The sequence below is a fragment of the Sphaerodactylus townsendi genome, linkage group LG03 (assembly GCF_021028975.2).
Source record: "Sphaerodactylus townsendi isolate TG3544 linkage group LG03, MPM_Stown_v2.3, whole genome shotgun sequence".
Lineage (NCBI taxonomy): Eukaryota > Metazoa > Chordata > Lepidosauria > Squamata > Sphaerodactylidae > Sphaerodactylus > Sphaerodactylus townsendi.
This window is the reverse complement of record NC_059427.1, coordinates 8160525-8181540: the sequence shown is the minus strand read 5'-3', so window position 1 is coordinate 8181540 and position 21016 is coordinate 8160525. Positions and strand designations below refer to the sequence as shown.

General features: G+C 43.5%; 1 protein-coding gene across 1 annotated transcript in view; it reads left to right on the top strand.

Annotated features, from left to right (window-relative positions):
- The first annotated feature begins 2216 nt into the window (after nt 1–2216).
- The window catches only part of LOC125428878 (zinc finger protein 420-like), a 30728-nt gene continuing 11928 nt past the window's right edge, over nt 2217–21016 (top strand). Inside the window, 5 exon segments of the mRNA XM_048489585.1 lie at nt 2217–2309; nt 4002–4131; nt 7675–7865; nt 11394–11523; nt 14136–15528. Coding sequence (XP_048345542.1) covers nt 2226–2309; nt 4002–4131; nt 7675–7865; nt 11394–11523; nt 14136–15528 — 1928 coding nt within the window. The 5' untranslated portion in view covers nt 2217–2225.

Genomic DNA, 21016 nt, shown 5'->3' with positions numbered 1-21016 from the left:
GGTGCCAGGAACCGGCATGCGGGAGACTCACTAGGAACACGGACCTCCGGTCTCCCGCTGCTGGCGATCTCCACCAGATGTTATCTCCGCGTCTCGTCTCGTTCTTGCGCTGACCACGTGGGTCGACTACATGCAGGAAATGTGGCTGAGATTAATCCGTGAATGGGAAAGAAAAGGAAGGAGCACAGGGCTGCCAGCTTCCAGGTGGGGCCGCCAGGATATCTCCAGGAACCACAGTTGATGGTGAGCAGTGAGTGGCGTAGGAGGTTAAGAGCTCGTGTATCTAATCTGGAGGAACCGGGTTTGATTCCCCGCTCTGCCGCCTGAGCTGTGGAGGCTTATCTGGGGAATTCACACACACACACACACACACACACACACACACACACACGCCAGCTGGGTGACCTTGGACTAGTCACAGCTTCCCGGAGCTCTCTCGGCCCCACCTACCTCACAGGGTGTTTGTTGTGAGTGGGGGAAGGGCAAGGAGATTGTCAGCCCCTTTGAGTCTTCTGCAGGACAGAAAGGGGGGATATAAATCCAAACTCTTCTTCTTCTTCTTCTTGATCTCCAGGTGGCAGAGATAATTTCCCCTGGAGAAAAGGACTAGTTTGGGTTGTGAGCTGTGTGGCCTTATGCCATTTTGAAGTCCCGCCCTGGGTCCTGTCCCCAAATATCCAGGAGTTTCCCACTGTGGAATTGGCAACCTTCATACAGGCTGAGTGGGCCAGGTTTCTCGTGCTTGAGCTTCAGGTTACACCTGTTACCAACAATAAAAATAATGGGGGGTGCTGTGGTTGAGCCCGGTATGGCCGTGTTCTTAGCAGCATTACTCTCTGACGTTTCACAGACTGTGGCTGGCAGATCTTCAGATTCAGAACCTCTGAAGATGCCAGCCACAGATGCAGGCGAAACGTCAGGAGAGAATGCTGCTAGAACACGGCCAGACAGCCCGGAAACCACACAGCACCCCAGTGATTCCGGCCGTGAAAGCCTTCGACAATAAAAATAATCCTTTTTTTAAAATATATTTTTATTGTATAGTTTGAAATAATCGTTCTATTTACATCTTTCTTATAATTTCCAAACAATACATTTTCCCTTTTTTCCCTCCCACTCTCCCCTAATATTGTTTTACTTTTCTTTAACCAAACAGCAGTAAGTTCATTCGTTGTTGTCTTGTTATCCATATGTCTTCTTTGACTCCTGTCTCCTTCGTCCAATTCTCATAACTTGTCCATATCTTCATTATTTCATTGTTTTTCTTGCCATGTTTTATTCTTTGATATTTCAAAAATTTCTAATATCACTTGTTCCTATATATATTCCAACCATTTCTGAATCGTCCATTTTTTCTTATCTTTCCATCCAAATGCTATCACTGCATGTATTGTTCTAATCAACGTTTTATACATATTTCTATATTGTATATCTATTTTTTCATCATCAATTATTCCCATAAAGAATAGATCATTTCTTAATTCCACTTTATTTTTCACCAATTTCTCTATCCATAGCAATGCCTTTTCCCAGAATCTTTAAAATAATCCTGTCCCAATAGTTTCTAAACTGAACAGGGGATGTGCTAAAAGGGAATGACAGGATTGCCCACTGGAAACAATGGGGGAGGCAGGCTGGAGGGCCCATTGGAAATAATGGGAACCAGGAATGTCAATTGACTTGCATCAGCTCCATTGAAATAAATTACAGCAAAAAAAAATGCAGCAAAGAAAATGCAGAATTGGATTTCAACGAAGGTCTCTCTGGGCTTGTATAAATTCGCCACTCGGGACTTCAAAAAAGGAAACTCCCTCTTAAATCCCGTCGGACCTCACCCAACGCTCGAGGCTGACCTTTCCTGTCCTCTCAACAACAACAAACAATCCAGTCCCCCGCCGCTTATTTGCGAATGCCTAGGAAATCGGGGGTTCGCAAGGGCTTCTGGGAAGTGTAGTTCCCAGCGGGGCAACAAACCACAGGGGCCGACTGAAGGTTTGGGGGACAAAAGGTTTTCTTCCCCATCGCCTTCTGTCTCTTCTTCGGGATCCCTCCAACTGGTCTCCTACAGTAGGGCCCTCGTGGGCAGCTGCGTCAAAAATTTACGGAAGAGAGAAAAAAACCCTATTTCCAAACATTTCTTTTTTGCAGCGAACTACAATTCCCAGAAGGGCTGGTGAGCAGTGAAGGCGGGGGACGTTTTCTGGAGGGGAGGGAAATTGGGGGAGATGATGGCGGTCCAGGGAATCTCTGTTGTTTCTGGTGCCCCCCAGCTGGAGGGCGAATCTGGCTCTTGCAGGTCTGCAGGAAAGGTGAGTTTAGGATTTCATAAAACAGATCATGGGCAAGAAACGGGGAGGGGAGAAAAACTCGCGTGAACGGAAGGGAAGATGAAGATCTGGTCGGAGGGAGCATCGAGAGAGGCTTCCCCGGGCAAAGATCAGGGGGCGTGGGTTGCTTCTGCTTCACCCTTGCATGCAACTCCTTTGCATGCCGCCCCTCCCTCCCTCCCTCCCCTTCAGTGTGCTCCCTGCAACCGACCTGGGCGTGGTCAGGCTGAGAATGACACACACACACACACACACACACACCCCGGTCTGATCCAGCAGGGCTATCTGCCTTTTTTCTTGCAGGTGAGAAATGCAGGGTACAAAACACCGGGCATAATCCTGTTGCCTCAAGAGACTTTTCCATATATTTGTGCATTGTGGAACTATTATAGTTTGTGCAACACGCCCTTCAGCTGCAATGCAGCTGCCACATCACCTCAACAGATATTAGATGTCATACTGTAGAAATAGTTTCAGGCAAAGATAAAGTTCTTGCATAAAAACTACTAAGTGGGAGAGGGATTATTTTTATCTGTAATAATAAATGCAAGGTAGAAGTCTCAGCCAGCTTCAAGATGACTGTGGGATATTCCTGATTATGAAGGTTCAGGATATCCAGAATTACTGAAAAAATTAGATCAATTAGCCCCAAATCTGACTTTTCCCGTGGTGGCGAACCTTTGGCACTCCAGATGTTATGGACTACAATTCCCATCAGCCCCTGCCAGCATGGCCAATTGGCAGGGGCTGTTGGGAATTGTAGTCCATAACATCTGGAGTGCCAAAGATTCGCCACCACTGCTTCTAGTCCCTAGTCCCCATATCTTTCTGCATTCACCATAAAGGGCTGGATTCATTCAGTCTGCGGCTGTGGACATGTGAGTCTGGGGTGACTTGAGGCAAACATCCTATGGAGCCATGAAAATCAGTGGTCTAGAACCATGTTTTGGCACTGTGGCACATCACAGAGTTGTGGATGTGTGATTTCTGTGTTGCAAGCTGTTGCTATGGCCATGATATATGATTTGATGGTGAGTTTGGCAGAACAAACTTAAAATTCCTGAGTATCCATGAGGATCTGTGGTTTAGAACTACGTTTTTTACTGTGCTGGTGCCACGACGCGATGGATGCATGATTTCTGGGGTCCTGCCTATAGATGATTGACTATGTGACTGTGGTGGTATTTACTTTCAATGTAAAATGCACATGAATTCATACAGATCCATTTAAAAGAAACTAAGTCCCTGTTAAAAGTAGGAGCCTTCTCTGGAAACACAATTTCCATGTATTTCTGGGGTTAAACATTCAATAGTATAAAGTTAATTAGGAGGGTTTGTTTTTTTATTTAATTGGGTTTGACCAAGAGAACTGACCCATTTCCACACATTTCTGAGGTTAAACATTCAATGGTATAAAGTTAATTAGGGGGGTGTTTTTAAATTGAATTGGTGTTTGACCAAGAGAAGGCTTGTTCTGAATACTTTTTTTAGTTTGTTTTTCTTGGAGACTTGTATTATAACTGTCAGAAGCCGAAACAAAAAATGAATGCCGTTTTCCTTGCCATCAGCTTGGTCCATTGCATTATTTTAATCAATTGACTGGCTGATGGGATTCTTCTTTCTTGAATGCTTTCTTGAATCGATGATGAGCTGGGCAATGTTTTCCTCTTTCAGAGATCCCTAGTGTCCTTTCAGGGGATAACTGTGTTCTTTACTGAGGAGGAATGGGCTCTGGTGGGTCCAGGGCAAAGAAAACTCTTCTGGGAAGTTATGGAGGAAAATCACAAGACCATCACCTCTCTAGGTGAGGATTGTTTCATTTTTTATTATGAACATGGCAGTGAAGGGAGAGGTGGCATCTTCCTTTGACACTCTTGAACTTCAGGAGACAATTCCATTTGCCACAGAGGAAAGAGTGATGCTCTCCCACCTGTTAGAGAACCTGAAAATGAAAGTATTAAATACTTAGATGCTGCAAAGAGAAATGTGCTGATAAAGAGAACTCTGCTTGGGAGAGATGGACGATTCCCAGTTAGGTTCCTGCTAGCTGCTAGCATATTTCTGAAGCTCCTGCTTTTTTCTTTGGCATATGTGCTTTGCATTAGTAACATCATCATAATCCATCATCACAGAAAGAAGGGGTCTTTTTTCTGGTTCTGGCTTATCAATACCAAATTATTTTGCTGTTTCTTGAGACCCCGCTATTTTATTTTTTCTTCTCTGTGCAAAACTCAAGAAGATTGCATTAAGGCTGTGTCATCCTTTAGCATGAAGTAAATGGAAAATGTTTTTTGGAAGCTTGAGGAAACTTTACAATTAAGGATATTTCTAGAGTTAGAAAAAGTCTAGCTGTACCTAGATGAGACAAGCCATGTTGAGGTGGAGTAGTTAAACCTATCAAAATCTGTCTTCTGAAGGTCTGAAGGGGATGTTACCTCCCGCCCTCCCTGGAAGAGATCCACTGTTTAGCTGCTTTGGAAATCAAGGAGTTTAAAGTGGATTTCAGAAACATGTTTGGAGATAACTCTCCTGCTGATTTAACTATGGCTGCTTAGCCAAAATCAGTGAAGGAATTCCTGTTAAATAAAATGTATGAATCAAATCAATTTTTTTGCAAACATCCTGAAAGTCTCATATATACGTGTCTCTTATACTCTGTTCCACATAAAGATGATAGTTTGGTCAGTTCCCTAATGCACAAAACAATGTCTTGTGACAAAGGAAGTGCATAAAAATGAATGAAATTTCTCATATTCTTTCGTGACTATATCCCATCGGGGAAGCATACAACTTTCTCAACCACTGCGCCTCAACGGACCAAATTATCATAATGCCAACCCATCCTTTGATACCATTTCTGCCAACAACATAGGAATAACAATGTAGGATAACTAAAACATTTTAAAGGCAGCGATAAAACCATAAAACTATTTCTAATAGATATACCATAAACCCAATAAAGTAGATGGAGTTCAACAGTCTATTTTAAAAGCTCCCTCCCCTCCCGTAAAAGGGGAGGGGTGGCGTCCAGCATTCTGATTATAAGTTCCCTCCCCCCCCCCAAAAAAGGGAGGAATGGCGAGTCTCATTAGATGGCAGTTGGCCTAGATGTCAAGGGCCAAAGAAGGGGGGCACCATCAGCGGCTGGATCCTCCGAAGGCGTCTGCTGAACAGCTCTTCGTCTTGGTGGCCTCCCCGCAGAGAACTCACTTGGTTATCCCAGGGTCGGACAGTTGGAGGAAGAGCGTTCCACCTGGCCCGTGTGGAGGCCAGCCGCATCGCTGAGGGGCCAGGGACCACCAGTAAATTGGCCTCAACTGATCGAAGAGGCCGTGTAGGGACGTATGGGGTGATGCGGTCCCGAAGATACGATGGTCCCAGGCCGCGTAAGGCCTTAAAGGTCAACACCAGCACCTTGAAGATGATCCGGAACTCTACTGGGAGCCAATGCAGCTGACGCAATATGGGCTGGATATGTCCTCTAAAAATACGATTGTTAACAGCCTTGCTGAGTTCTTTTGAACTGGGGGCTGCCGCTTCCTTTATGAAGTCATCCTACCTCATGTTGGGCCTTCCTCTTTTCCTGCTGCTTTCCATTTTTCCTGGTATTGGTGCTACCCTGTTTCCCCTAATATAAGACATCCCCGAAAAATAAGACATAGCAGAGGTTTTGCTGAAGTGCAAAATATAAGGCATCCCCCGAAAGTAAGACATAGCAAAGTTTTTGTTTGGAAGCATGCCCGGCGAACAGAACACAGAAAAATAAGACATCCCCTGAAAATAAGACATAGCGCATCTTTGGGAGCAAAAATTAATATAAGACACTGTCTTATATTCAGGGAAACACGGTAGGAAGAGTTCAGGCTTGATTTCATCTCAATATATGAAAGTGAAAACAACGGAAAGGATACAGTGTAAACTGTAAAAAAAAAAGGGGGGGGGACCGCTGTACCCTGGCTACAAAGAATCATCTAGTAAATATTATTACAAGTATTTTAAGAAAAGTGCAAGTTCAAAATAGTGTAAAAGTGCAAAGCACACAAATCCAGAATAGTAACACAATAACCAACCAATGCACAGCCTAAAAAACCAGAAATAAGTTACACAACTTCTATAAGTATATTAATATTGTCTACTTTGGGAGACATCACAATGATATTTCCTGAAGTGGGCAATATTAATATCCTTATAGGAGCTGTGTTACTTATTATTGGATTTTTAGGCTATGCGTTGTTTGGTTTGTATGTATTGGATGATGGTTCTGGATTTGCGTGCTTTGCACTTTTACACTATTTTTCTCTTACTTTTTAAAAGAGATATGTCTTTCACCATCAACCATAGCTTCCATTGTGATTCTTTCCATGTTCCAATTCCTTCCATTCTTGCCTTGGCTTTGGGGGTGGGAACACATCATTATCACTGTATGCTCCGTTCCACGTTCTTTCCTTTTTGTTCTTGTTGAAGAAGCCTTTTCTTCAGTGACAAAATGTTAGGGCAGCCAGTGTAAAGGCTTCGGGTCGCTGCTGTGTGTTAGGGCCCAGCCTGGTCTGAATGGGAACTCCTGGGAGGAAGACTCAGACGGAGAAGAGGGGACAGTGTTGGTTCCAGATTCTCAGGCACTACCGGTAGATGCAGAGACTGAGCTGCCAGAAGTTCCTGCAGGACCAGGTCCTCAGACTCAGGAAGAGCATTCAGGCTGGGATCCACAGCCAGATCCAAGCTCTGAGATTCCCCAGCAAGAGCTTAGTTCTAAGACTCTTCAGCCCCTTGATACAGAGCCAGAGGAGACCCTCACACCTCCTGTCTCCAGAGCCCCAGGAGGAGACTACATGCTAGCTTACAGCAAAGGAGACACATGCTAGCTTACAGCAAAGGAGACACAGCAGAAGGTTAGCAGCTATGGGGCGAGCTAGAGTAGATGCAGAGTCTTTTCAGGAGCTAAACTACAAGTGGTTATTGCACAAGGGAATGGGAGCCTGGCTATTAAAGAGAGGCTGCAGCTGAGCTAGCTTGTGGCAGCAAAGTTGTGGTTTAGTTTGCAGGTTACCATTTTTGTTTCTTGTCTGGATTCCTTGCTCTATGCACATTAAGCGCCTGAACCTCCTAAGACCTGTGGGTGGATTATCCTTGGTTCCTGAGGGCCTGTCTACAACACTGTGAGGTATGGTTTGTATTGAGCCTGAAGAGGACTGAGATTGCTGAAACTGGGCATTTCAGAAAACAGCAAAGATTTCTTCATTGCTGTACATATGAAGTTGTCTCACAGAGCAACAAACAACAAAACTTTCTATTCCACATCCCCAAACAGTTAATTTTTCCCCATTCTGTTGGTGCCTTCTTGTTGCAGGGATCTACGTTTCCCGGAAGGCCTTGCAAGGACCAGAGAGGTCAATCCTGCCTATTGCCGATGTCCAGGCACCAGTGTTTCCTCAAGGTGGAGAAGGAAAAATATGGAATGTGGAATTCCACAGAGCTTCTCTTCTTTCTTGTTTCCCTCCACTGGAAAGAGAATTTGGCTCTGGCACATCTGCCAGAAAAGTGAGTTTGGGATTTCCTCAGCAACTTTTGGGCAAGAGTGGGGGAAACTACATGTGAATAGCTGTGAAAGAAGAAGGGGTAGCCAAAGGGAGTGTAGAGAGAGATGCTTCCACGGCAAAATGTATGCATTGTGTGTGGGGGGTGGGGGATGGGGATGGTGCTTTTATTTTAACTTTCTTGAATGTGTTTCAGGCAACTAACCTGTTTTTATTTTGTTTCAAAAACATAAATGGACTCCTGGTCTCATGGAGCAAGTTCATTGTCTGTCCCTATGGGGGCCCCATATCTCACTGCATTTGCAGTGTTGTTTTTGGCAAGCTTCACAGGCTACTCCTAAACAGGTGCTTGGCCTTATTTTGCTCCTAAAATGCAAAAACTTAAACTACCTTCTGCTGCTTCCTCTAGAGTAGTGGTGGCGAACCTATGGCACGGGTGCCAGAGGTGGCACTCAGAGCCCTCTCTGTGGGCACATGCAAACACACATCTAGGCTGGCCTGGGCCACTGGGCTTGATTATTAGCATTAAACCTAAGACCTAGTTTTGGGAAAGCAGTGTAAGTAACCCTGTTAAGCACTGTTAACCCCCACTGATTTTCATGCGAAGAACTAAAGCACGATCCTTTACCTGGGAGTAAGCTCAGTTGCTGGCAATGGGGCTTGCTTCTGAGTAAACCCTCCTAGGATCGTAATTCACCCATTGGAAGAGTTGCACAGTTGCTTCAAAGCAAAGCCACCAACTACCACCAAGCTTACTCCTGAGTACCTCACGCCTCGGAGCCAACCATTTTTTCTAAACTAAAACCTAATTATTCTGGTTAAATTGCCATGTTGGCACTTTGCGATAAATAAGTGGGTTTTGGGTTGCAATTTGGGCACTCGGTCTTGAAAAGGTTCGCCATCACTGCTCGAGAGTGAGATTCCAGCAAGCATCATCCTCAGGAAGCTTTGTGCCTTGGCAGCTGGTCTAAAGTCAAATCAATCAGTCTTCATTGAGGACCACTGGCTAGTCAAAAGCAGACTAAAATAGTTAAAAACAGAAGCATAAAACATATAAAAACACTGATATAAAATTAACTACTTAAAACCTCTCTGTGTGTCACTTGTCTCATGATACCTACCAGTTAAAAGGTTAGAATATGGATAAGTTATTCTCTGGACACCATTCCAGCTTGTTTTTATATAGAAGAGTAAAAAAAAACCCAAATAACTAATTTATAGCAAAATTAGTATCTTATTGTGCATTATAGTATATCATCATTATACAATAGAATTATTAATAATATATTACCTGCTATAGTAGCATTTTCATTGTATTTCAATCATAAGATAGCAATCATAAGTCTGGAGCAAGTAGGGTAAGATAACTTACATAGTACGTTGGGCACGTCTTGTATATATACAAAACAAAAATGATGTAATTTGGCTGATACATCTAAGCTAGTGGCCAGATAACAAAATGTATGGGAATAGGGGAAAATGTGTAACAACTTGTTTGTCCTTACTGATACTTACAGTGGGAGAGAGAAGATGGGAAAAAAGCATACAGTAATTACTTCCCAAAGATACACAACACATAAAAGGCCTAAAATATCATCAGACACACATCCAATCAATCTTCTTGTTTAAGCCATTTGGAACTGGTGTGTTAAGAGTGAGAACACAAAAGACTTCTCTGGCCTTCAATCTGCAAAGGACATTTGTGCTGGAAGCTAAAATCTTTTTTACAACCCAAAAGTGCAGCAGGTTATCTGTATGGTTCAAGGTCAAGAAATGATCCACCAAGGGAGATTTTTTTCTTCTCAGTCTGATGCTCTGAAATCCTGGTCTTCACAGCTCTAGTGATATACCACCATACATAGATGAGACGACCTGGACATTTGATAGCATATATCATAAATTCAGAATTACAGTTTACAGGTGAGCTGATGGAATAACTCCTCATGTGAATCCTGAAAGCAACCTCTGCAAAGGCAGGAAGTGCAGGCTGCACAGCTACCACAAGGATAGTTGCCAATTGGTTTGTTTTAGCCATCTGTTCCAGTATGCTCCTGTAAAGGGTACCTGTAATTAGGAAATTTTTTTGCATTTAATTAGACTTGACCAAGAGAAGCCCAGTTCTTTGCAAATTTCTGAGTTTGTATTTTTGGAGACTTCCAGTATATCATTACTGACAGGGTGAAAGAATCAAATGCAGTTTTAGGGTGTTGTGGGTTTTCCAGGCTGTATGGCCATGTTCCAGTAGTATTTTCTCTTTACATTTTGTCTGCATCTGTGGCTGGCATCTTCAGAAGATCTGGTGGCAGTAAAGCAAGTGGAGTTTATATACCTGTGAAATTGCCAGGATGGGAGAAAGAACCGTTTACATTGGTTAAAAGTGTTAAAGGTGCAGTTTCCAAGTGTTAATTTATATGTGTTAAGTGGTGTTAAGTGGAATTCACCCATTCCCATTTTAGCATTTGTATGTAACACTGCAGTTGCTTAATCAATTAGTAAGGGCATTTGCGTAGCAGCTTGCCTGTTCACGTAGGCCCTCATTTACAGTCCATTTCATTGCTCCCTGCAGAGAGACATATTGAGTCTGGGTGGTGTTCACTAACCATTGTCTTGATTCTAGTGTTTTTAAGTACTGGTAGCCAGTACTAGTGTTTTTAAGTACTGGTGGTTGTGGATTTCAGTGGCTTCTCTGTGTAGTCTGACGTAGTGGCTGTCAGAGTGGTCCAGAATTTCTGTATTTTCAAATAACATTCTGTGTCCAGCTTGGTTTATAACATATTCTGCTACTGCTGATTTTTCCTGTTGAATTAGTCTGCAGTACCTTTCATGTTCTTTGATTCGTGTCTAGATGCTGCGTTTCATGGTCCCTATGTAGAGTTGTCCACAGCTGCAAGGTATGCAGTAAACTCCTGCAGAAGTTAGAGGATCCCTCTTATCCTTTGCTGAATGTAACATCTGTTGAATTTTCTTCGTGGGTCTGAAGATTGTTTGGAAGTTATGTTTCTTTATCAGTTTCCCTATTCGATCAGTGATTCTCTTGATGTATGGATTGTAAATAAGGACCTAAATGCACAGGCAAACTGCTATGCAAATGCCCTTACTAATTGATTATGCAACTTCAGTGTTACATACAAATGCTAAAATGGGGGAATTCCACTTAACACATAAAAGTTACACTTGCAAACTCCACCTTTAACCAATGTAAATGGTTTTTTCTCCCACCCTGGGCATTTCACAGGTATATACTCCATTCCTTTACTGCCACCAGATCCTCTGAAGATGCCAGTCACAGATGCAGGTGAAATTTTCAGGAGAAAATACTACTGGAACTCGGCCATCCAACCCTGAAAACCCTCACACCCTAGCGATTCCGGCCATGAAAGCCTTCGACAATACAAAATGCAGTTTTCCTTGCCATTGGTTTGATGTAATCCATTCTTTTAATCTATTGAGTGGTCGATGGGATTCTTCTTTCTTTCTTAGATGCTCAGGGACAGGAATCGATGATGAACTGGGCCATATTTTCCTCTTTCAGAGTTTTGCAGTGTCCTTTGAGGAGGTAGCTGTGTTCTTCACAGAGGAGGAATGGGCTCTGCTGGATTCAGGCCAAAGAAAACTCTACTGGGAAGTAATAAAGGAAAATTACGAGACCTTGGGGTCTTTGGGTTAGTATCTTTTCCATTTTATCATGAACATGGAAGATAAGAGGGAGCAACATCTTCTTTTGACCCTCTGGAATTTCAGGAGACAATTCCCTTTGCCATTTTATCTTATTTAATTCTGTTTTATTTGTATGCTGCCCTTCCCCTTCATGGGCTCAGGGCGGCTTCCAACATAGCATAAATAATCCTAAAATTGTGCATAAATAGCAACAATTTAAAATCACAGATGATGGACAAAAACCAGTTTACAATAAAATACATATTAATAACCCTGACACTAACAACAGTAGAGGGAAGGAGAAGAGGGAGGCCATAATCAATGGTCCAGCTGTTGCTGCCTGAACCATAAGCCTGGTGTAACAGCTCTATCTTACAGTATCTTCAGAATTTCATCAGGACCTAGAGGGCCTGGCTCTGATTGGACAGAATGTTCCACCACACTGACAGAATTTTCCACCACACTGACTCTGATAGCTCAGATACGTTTTCAGACCCCTTTCATCTGTGCTGCTTGTCTACTTGATGGGGACACAAAGTTGCATACACTGTTCTCCTCTTTACCACTTCATCCTTACAACAACTCTGTGAGGAAGGTCTAGCTGAGAACATTTGAGTGGCTGTAAGTTAGCTGGCAGCTTTCTGGCTGATTCCGCATGGGCCCAAAACAGCAGTGTGAAAATGGTGTGAAAATGGCGCAAAAGGGTTTAAAATGGTGTACAAGGGTTTATACTGTTTTCACACCGCTGTTTTGGGCCCATGCGGAATCAGCCTGTGAAAATGGTGTAAAAGGGTTTATACTGTTTTCACACCATTTTCACACCGCTGTTTTTGGCTCATGCGGAATCAGCCCCTGTGGCACAGTGGGGATCTGAACTCAGATCTTCATATTCATCAGGCATTCCAACAGCTACTGTTTTGCCAGGTCAAGGAAGTGGTTAAATCTCATGTTTTTTTCATGGGAGATTTCCCACTCTCCCTATCTGTGCTGTGGCACTTTTCTGGCTTCTTGTGAGTAAACCTTTCCTTCCATTGCAGATGCAAGAGAGCTGTTTTTGGCTCTGCAGTTCCATTATCTTGCAGAGGCCAATACTGAGACATATAGCTTTATTTGTGGATGAATTATGCTTTCCGCTGTCACTCGTAGTTCCCATGGAAGAAGCTTGTGTCAGGGGGAGGAATCTAGGGGTACCTGTTTCAACATATTCCAGGTCCTTTCATGGTTGGCTTTGTCAAGAGACCTCAAAGCGAAGATCCCTTGTAGGGGCAATTCAAGCAGGACAAAATAAAAAAGGCAGATGTGTGAGTCCTCACATTTGCTAGACAGCACTATCACCAGCCTCTTTTCTACCCAGCCAGAGACCAAGGGATAAAGCTTGAGACTAAGGAAGTCTCCCTTACAAGGCAGGATGTTTGCAAGGTGAGTTTCAGAAAGCCAGTCATCTGGCGGCTGTAGTTCGTGAGAGCTCAAGTGCTGACTTCAGATGGAAGTTTCTTGAATTCAAGAACACTACAAAATAGAAGTGCAGCATTTTGTATAGAATTATGTAGGAATAAATAGAAGGGTAGTGAGCAGTGAGGATAAAAACAATAAAACTATATGTGTAAGTGCATTTAAATGCATTGGTTCCAGATCCAGGTGTGACCTGTAGAACTGAGTCTCGTAGGAGTCCAAAGGATTTTATTTGGTATGACTCACAAAATGAAGGTCCCCAAGGGAATATAATTCAGACATAGGGCACAGGACACAGCAACAATACTAAAATGAAATAGATTCACTGTATGCTCAATGACCTGTGTTGGCCTGATTCAAGTCAACTGTATTTAGGCTAAACTTTTTGCCTCTAGCCCCAGGTACCTACCTGGACAAAGGCATCTGTACAAGCAATTGTTAATTTTGTCCATTTGCAGGTTAGCACCTGCAGAAGACCCTGCTCCAAGAAGTGAAACTGTGCTGACAGACGAACTCCATCAAAAGTAATGAGCATAATGTCATTCAAGATCAAAATGACCCCTCTTGTCTTTCAGGGTGTTTTTTCTATTTGTTTACTCTTAGCCAATTTACCAAAGCAGTCAGGCAGTTATTCAGGATCTTTACCATATCACTAGGTAATTGCTATAAGGATATATAGAACTGGGTATGATGCACATCTTGATGATATTCAACCCCCAAAGCTATAAATTACTTGTGCTTAGGGCTTAGCATAAAAACATGGGAAATATGATTGTGCCCCATAGAACTCCACAGTGCCATGCTGATGACAGCTGGTTCTCACAGAAGCCTTTGGAATCCAATCTGTGAGGAATGATACCATCCAACCCCAAAGCTACAAAGGATTTTGTACCATCCAACCTCAAAGCTACAAAGGATTTGTCCTACTTCAGCACCAGAGAAGGCATAAACCTTAAGTGTAACATTCTGCAACAGAAACAAGAAATCTCTCTTTTCCTCTGGTCACCAATTTCTTCTTTGCCAAGACATAATGATGAATAGTTAGATACTGTTGAGGTTTTTTCACACCTTGGCTCTTATTGTAGAAAATACCATTTACTTTTGACTGTACCTGCTAACTGGTATTTGTTCCTTTTCATTCTCCTTTGATTTCTGTCTCTTGCAGTTACAGAAGTGAGAGAGAATGGTGACCTAACTGCACATCAAAGGGTTCACGCAGGGGAAAAGCCATATAAATGCTTGGAGTGTGGAAAGAGCTTCTCACAGAATGGTACGCTAACTGAACATGAAAGGGTTCACACAGGTGAGAAGCCATATAAATGCTTACAGTGTGGAAAGAGCTTCTCGCAGAATGGCACCCTTATTAAGCATCAAAGAGTTCACACAGAAGAGAAGCCATATAAATGTTTGGAGTGTGGAAAAAGCTTCACACAGAATGGCACCCTAACAAAACATCAAAGGGTTCACACAGGAGAAAAACCATATAAATGTTTGGAGTGTGGAAAGAGCTTCTCACAGAATAGCACCCTAACTGAACATATAAGAGTTCACACAGGGGAAAAACCATATAAATGCTTGGACTGTGAAAAATGCTTCACTCTCAGTAGTACTCTTACCGTACATCAAAAGGTGCACACAGGGGAGAAACCATATAAATGCTTGGAGTGTGGAAAATGCTTCTCACGGAATGGTAATTTAACTGAACATCAAAGGGTTCATACAGGGGAGAAACCATATAAATGCCTGGAGTGCGGAAAGTGCTTTTCAAGAAATGGTGAACTAACTACACATCAAAGAGTTCACACAGGGGAGAAGCCATATAAATGCTTGGAATGTGGAAAGAGCTTTTCTTGGAATGGTGCCCTAACTAGACATCAAAAGGTTCACACTGGGGAAAAGCCATATAAATGTTTGGAGTGTGGAAGGAGCTTTTCTTGGACTGGTGACCTATCTAGACATCAAAAGGTTCACACAAGGGAGAGTCCATATAAATGCTTGGAGTGTGGAAAGAGCTTCTACTGTAATGACCACCTAACCAAGCATCAACACATTCACTCAGGGGAAAAGCGATATAAATGTCTTGAGTGTGGAAAGAGCTTCTCAAGGAATGGTGAACTAACTACACATCAAAGGGTTCACACAGGAGAGAAGCCATATAAATGCCTCGTATGTGGAAAAAGCTTCTCAAGAAATGGCGACCTAACTCGACATCAAAAGGTTCACACAGGGGAGAAGCCATATAAATGCTTGGAGTGTGGAAAGCGCTTTTCTTGGAATGGTGACTTAATTAGGCATCAAAAGGCTCACACTGGGGAGAAGCCACATAAATGCTTGGAATGTGGAAAGGGCTTTTTCTGCAATGGCTACCTAACTAAACATCAGCGTGTTCACACAGGGGAGAAGCCATATAAATGTTTGGAGTGTGGAAAGAGCTTCACAGAGAATGGCACCCTAACTAAGCATCTAAGGGTTCACACAGGACAAAAGCCATATAAAAGCATGGAGTGTGGGAAAAGCTTCTCACAGATTGGCACCCTTACCGAACATCTAAGGGTTCACACAGAGGAGAAATCATACAAATGCTTGGCGTATGAAAAGTGTTTTTGTCACAATAATAGCCAGGGAACATGCTATTCACGTGCTACAGCAATGGCATCGTACACCTGCACTCTTGGGCAGAATGTGTTATGGTGTTTGTAACTGCAGTTTGTACCCTGATGACTCTTGTGCCCACTTTCTCCACATGGAGTGGAAATGTGTTGGAACTATTCAATGTTGGCCCAAACTTAGCAAAAGAAAGTTGATATACCATTGAATTTTGCCAGAATTATTTGTCCTGAGCTTTGTTATTGCCATGATGAAGAAATATGGAATTATTTTACTATATATAATAATGTTTTGGCATTAGCCAAAATGTGGAAAGTAAAAAAGATGCTATCAAAAAGGTCATTTATGGACAAGGTCAAAGATTTTTACAGTACAGTAAACCTTTATTAGGCATAAATAATTCTACATACAGTATGTTCGTTTCATAAACAACAATACAACAAGGCATCCAATACACTAAGTTAGGATAAATTATACACAAACTTTCTGGAGACCTATTGTGATATCCATATGTTAATTAAAGCCCAATCATAAACAACTACTCTTGGGCCTCAGACATTAAAATCAATGTAATTTAAGATGATTTGACACAGCCGAGGGACACATTTTAGTACCGTCTTTGAGATATTACTTCCAGCTAGATATGTAGCGACCCTAGCGGTTATCTCAGAAGATGCATCGCTGATAAATACTTCACTACATAAGCGAGAGCAAATTTATTTTATCTTTGATAATAATGAGGGGGTTATATAGTGACTACGTAGTGCAGGGTGAAGCTGACATTCTAGGAGGATATGCTGTATTGTATCCACGGCATTTACAGAGCATGGGCATCGTCTGTCAGCAAATAAAACACCTTGAAATCTCCCGATTGTAACTTTGGAAGGAAAGGCATTTACTCTGGCAAGCATAAATGCTCTGCGACGAGATGGACTGTCAAGACTACAGAGGTATTTTGCTATCTTCCCATGTAGTATGGGTAGGTTTAGAAGGTCAAAGATTGTTGAACCTTGGTTTGGATGACAGCCATCTAGAAAGGTGAGGACATGGGTGATACTGATTTGTTAGGGCAGATTATATTAATATGCACGGAACAAACAATGTGAATGTGATAGCTATGTTAATTGTTCCTGCTTTGTTGGTTTATTGAATTGTAGTAGTTGGTAGCTTACAACAGATATAAGTCTGAATGAAGGTTATAGTATATAATACTGAGGAACGAACCTGTATCTACCATGCCTATTCTATATGGAATGTAATCAGTGTCTTGTGCAAAATAAATTTAAACAATTAAAAAAAGAGAGAGCCTGTACAAGTATGTGAACAGTTTGCTTCCACTGCTAATAGCAGAGGGATGCTGTGAAGTGAATCTGTGCCAGATGGTCCAGTTCTGTCAATATTTGGCTCTGCAAGCCTTACCATGATCTTGAAGTAGATGGCCAATTTTGTGGCTCATAGATTTATTTTCAATTGAGTTTTTCCTCCTGCAAACAACAATCCCTTCCAATGTGAAGAGTGGGTGGGAGTATTGGAGTTGTGGTGAATACCTGGCCCAGGATGTTAGAATTCATTTTATTTGGTGTTGTAAATTAGAGGCATCTAGTTTTATTTTTAGAGGAATTATTTGTGGGGATTGAGTACTACCAAAGTGAAAGAGGAGAAAGAAAAGAGAAGGAAAACAGAAGCAGAGGACCAAATTCCAACAGGATTCTTATAAATCCCACACAGATGCCATAATTATGACACAGCACTGACCCTGATACCCTTCCTCTACCATGCGGACCTAGCCACTGTGATCCATGCAACGGTCACCTCCAGGTTAGACTATTGTAACTCGCTCTACGCGGGCCTTCCCTTGCGTCTGATCTGGAAGTTAAAATTGGTCCAACATGCGGTGGCTCGCCTGCTTACAGGGGGCGCCTTTCGAGATCACATTCAGTCTTGCTGCGCCACCTGCATTGGCTTCCAGTTGAATTCTGAATCATCTTCAAGGTGTGGGTGTTGACCTTCAAGGCCTTACACGGCCTGGGACCTTCGTACCTTCAGGACCGCATTATCCCATATGTCCCTACTTGGCCTCTGCGTTCGGCAGAGGCCAATCTACTGGAAGTCCCTGATGCAACTGGCCTCCACTCGGGCCAGGGCCTTTACGGCTCTGGCCCCGGCCTGGTGGAACACTCTCCCTCCAGCTGTCCAGGCCCTGCGGGATCTCAGCAATTTCCGCAGGGTCTGTAAGACTGTGTTGTTCCACCAGGCCTTTGAAGAGACCAGTCGCTGAATTGTGCCCCCCCCCCCCTGTTCTCCTGTGAGGTTCCCTTTACATCTTTGGGACCCACCGTGCCCCCCTCTTCCCTTGTTAGGAGGATTTTTAAGTAAGGGTTTGCGGGACGCCAATTTTATGTAGCAATCACTGTTTTAAATTAATAATTTTAGAGTTTATGGGGCTGAGTTCTTAATGTTAGGTATTATTTATTAGTTGCTATTTACTCACCCTCTTGTTATTGTATGTTGATGTTGTACACCGCCCAGAGCCCTTCGGGGATGGGGCGGTATACCAAATTGAATAAATAATAATAATAATAATTAGGAAAGTTATTAGAGACCTTTGTTTTGTAAAAGAAGGGAAAGTCATCTATACCTTTTGGACAACCTTGTTTTTTCCACTGCAAACACTACAGTGGGCCAGGACTCTTTTGAGTCCTGTCATTTCCATCATTGCAACTTTCATAATCACCTGAAAATGCTGGCCAGTTTTGAAAAACCTACCTTTATTTCTGGTGAGTTATGCCTGCTAGAAACAGAACACCTCAGCTAGAAACAGAACACAATAGTTGTGTGGGCAGGGGAGAGGTGGTTCTGGAATCAATTGCCTGTCAGGGCTGGAATAAGCCTGAGGTCCCAATCAAGATGAAATAAAAGAGATAAGGCATAAGGGCCCCATGAATCAAAAAGGTTCAGCAGCAAATTCAGTGTTCAAAAATATGAGAACTCTACAACACACTGGAAAACACATAAATGCTCCGAGTGTGGAAAGAACTTTCAGAATGGTCATGTGACGTCACATCAAAGGATCCACCATAGATTTGCCACATGATAAAACCATAGATGTTGAGAAATCCCAGCCGGGCATGGTCAACTGCTCAAAGAGTTAGGAAGAAGGGCCCAGAAAGGAAGAGAAAGGGAAAGGAAATGGATGAGAAAGGAGAATAGGGGAGAGCAACTAGCATGCAGCACTGTCACTGTCCTGAGCCCCAGGATTGGCACAACTATCAGTCTTACAAGCCCGGCAAGCTGAGCCAAGACCCACAGGGCATAGATCTCATTAGACAGAGAATTCCACCAGGTTGGGGTCAAGTCTGAGAATGCCCTAACCCTAGTCGAGGACAGCCAGAGGGGATTTGGGGCCAGAAACCACCAGATAGTTATTAGAAGAGCATAGTGGCTCTTCAGGAGGAAATGGCACAATGGGCCTCCATGCTGATGCGGGACTGTTTACAATACAAGTTGGCTGTGATCTGGGATGAGAGAGCAGTTGAAGTGACCTCTGGTTGTTGTCTGTGCTGGAGACTTGGGAGGATGGGATTTCTCAATGGAAGAGGAACCCCCTGACTCCTGGTACGGTTACACCACCACAAATGATCGTTGTGCTCTATCATTTCCATAAGCAATTGGCATTTGTTAATTAATACTGATAATTTAATTACTTTATTATGATCCTTTCATATATACGTGTAACAGTTGAATTGTTATATCAATCGGCATATTTTAAAAATGGAATTGTCATGTTACATTCCAGTGCATATTTGAAACTAGGGGTGTGCATTCAACAAAAGCCTAACTGGGGGAAAAATGAATTTATCAGTATTTTTTGGTCTTTTCTTCACCCCTCCCCCCAGAAAATGTAGCCAAATCATGCCAGATTGTTTTTGTTGCATGGTTTGGGCCACTTTGGGCCTGCTGTCATTAAGAAAAAAAGAATCTCCCCCCACCCACATTTCTTTCTTGTCCTCAGCTTCTCTTCTCCACAAGAATGCCTCTTGCTTGCAGGCCACCCTGATCTTTGGGGACAATACGAGACAGACATTCATGTGTGTCCCCATCCTCCCCCCTCCCCCCCACATTTCAGAGATGTTCCCTAGATGTTGCGGGGGGTGGGGGGTGGGCCTAGATGTTCTCTGGTGGGCCTGAGGCAGGGATCTGAAGCCCTGATTTTCTGTACATAATGCAGTAATGACAATCTGGGTTTCATGCACTTGAACCACAAGGAAACTTCAGCATCTCAAGAGATTTTGGATAGGTTGTGGTGAGTTTTCCGGGCTGTGTGGCCGTGATCTGGTGGATCTTGTTCCTAACGATCCGCCTGCATCTGTGGCTGGCATCTTCAAGAAGGGAGGGAATTATCCTGATTGTTAATAACAGGTGTAGACTCAAGAACAAGCAACCTGGAAGCCCCTCTCTCTCCGTCCCCCGCCCCCATGCGCCCTCAGTATATATGACGGTTGCCAACTCCACAGTGGGCAATTCCGGGAGATTGGGGATGGAATCCAAGAAGGGATATCAGAACGGTATAAAACCACACAGTCCACACCTCGATGCAACCCTTTTCTCCAGGGGAAAGGACCTCTGCCACCTGGAGATCAACTATAATTCTTGAGAAGTCCAGGCCCCCCGGAGGCTGGCAACCCTATGCCCCTTCCTTCTCTTTGCTATTCACTGTCTCGTCTTAACCTTCTCCCCCTCCTCATTTTTCCAGCCGTTCGTCCCAAGAATTCTTCAGGGACTCGGAAACCCGGCTTCTCTGCAGATGTGCAAAAGCCAAATTCTTCCTTTTGAATCCCTTCCGCCTTCTCCCATCAATGAAGGAAAAGCAAAGCTTTTCCCCACGTGCCTGGATTTCCCTGTCCTCTCTAGGAGAAACACACTTTGTGTGTCTCCCCCCTTCCCCCCAGTTTGTGGCAACACAGAAAATCAGGGGGGGGCTGCGCTCTTTGGGGCTCGCAAGGGCACTTGGGAAGTGTAGTTCTCAGCAGGAGGGGGGGAAAGCATAGTAAGTGACGGAAGATTTGGGGAGAAAAGATTCGCTTCCCCATTGCCTTCTGTCTCTTTGTTTAGGATGCCGCCAGCTGGTCCTTCGTGCCGTGGGGCCGTCAAAGGAAGTTGCTCCTCAAAGCCCCTGAAGAGGGAAGAAATCTTCTCTTTCCAAACATTTCCACTAAGAGCCACGTTTTTGCAGGAAACTACAATTCCCAGGAGGCCTTGCGAGCAGTGACGGGGGAGCGTTTTCTGGAGAGGAGGCAAATTTGGGGAAGATAGCGGTGCTCGGGGTCTCTCTTCTGTCTGGTGCCCCCCGGCTGGAGGGCGGATCTGGCTCTTGCGGGTCTGCAGGAACGGTGAGTTTAGGATTTCACAAAAAAAGTTTTTGGGCAACAATTGGGGGAA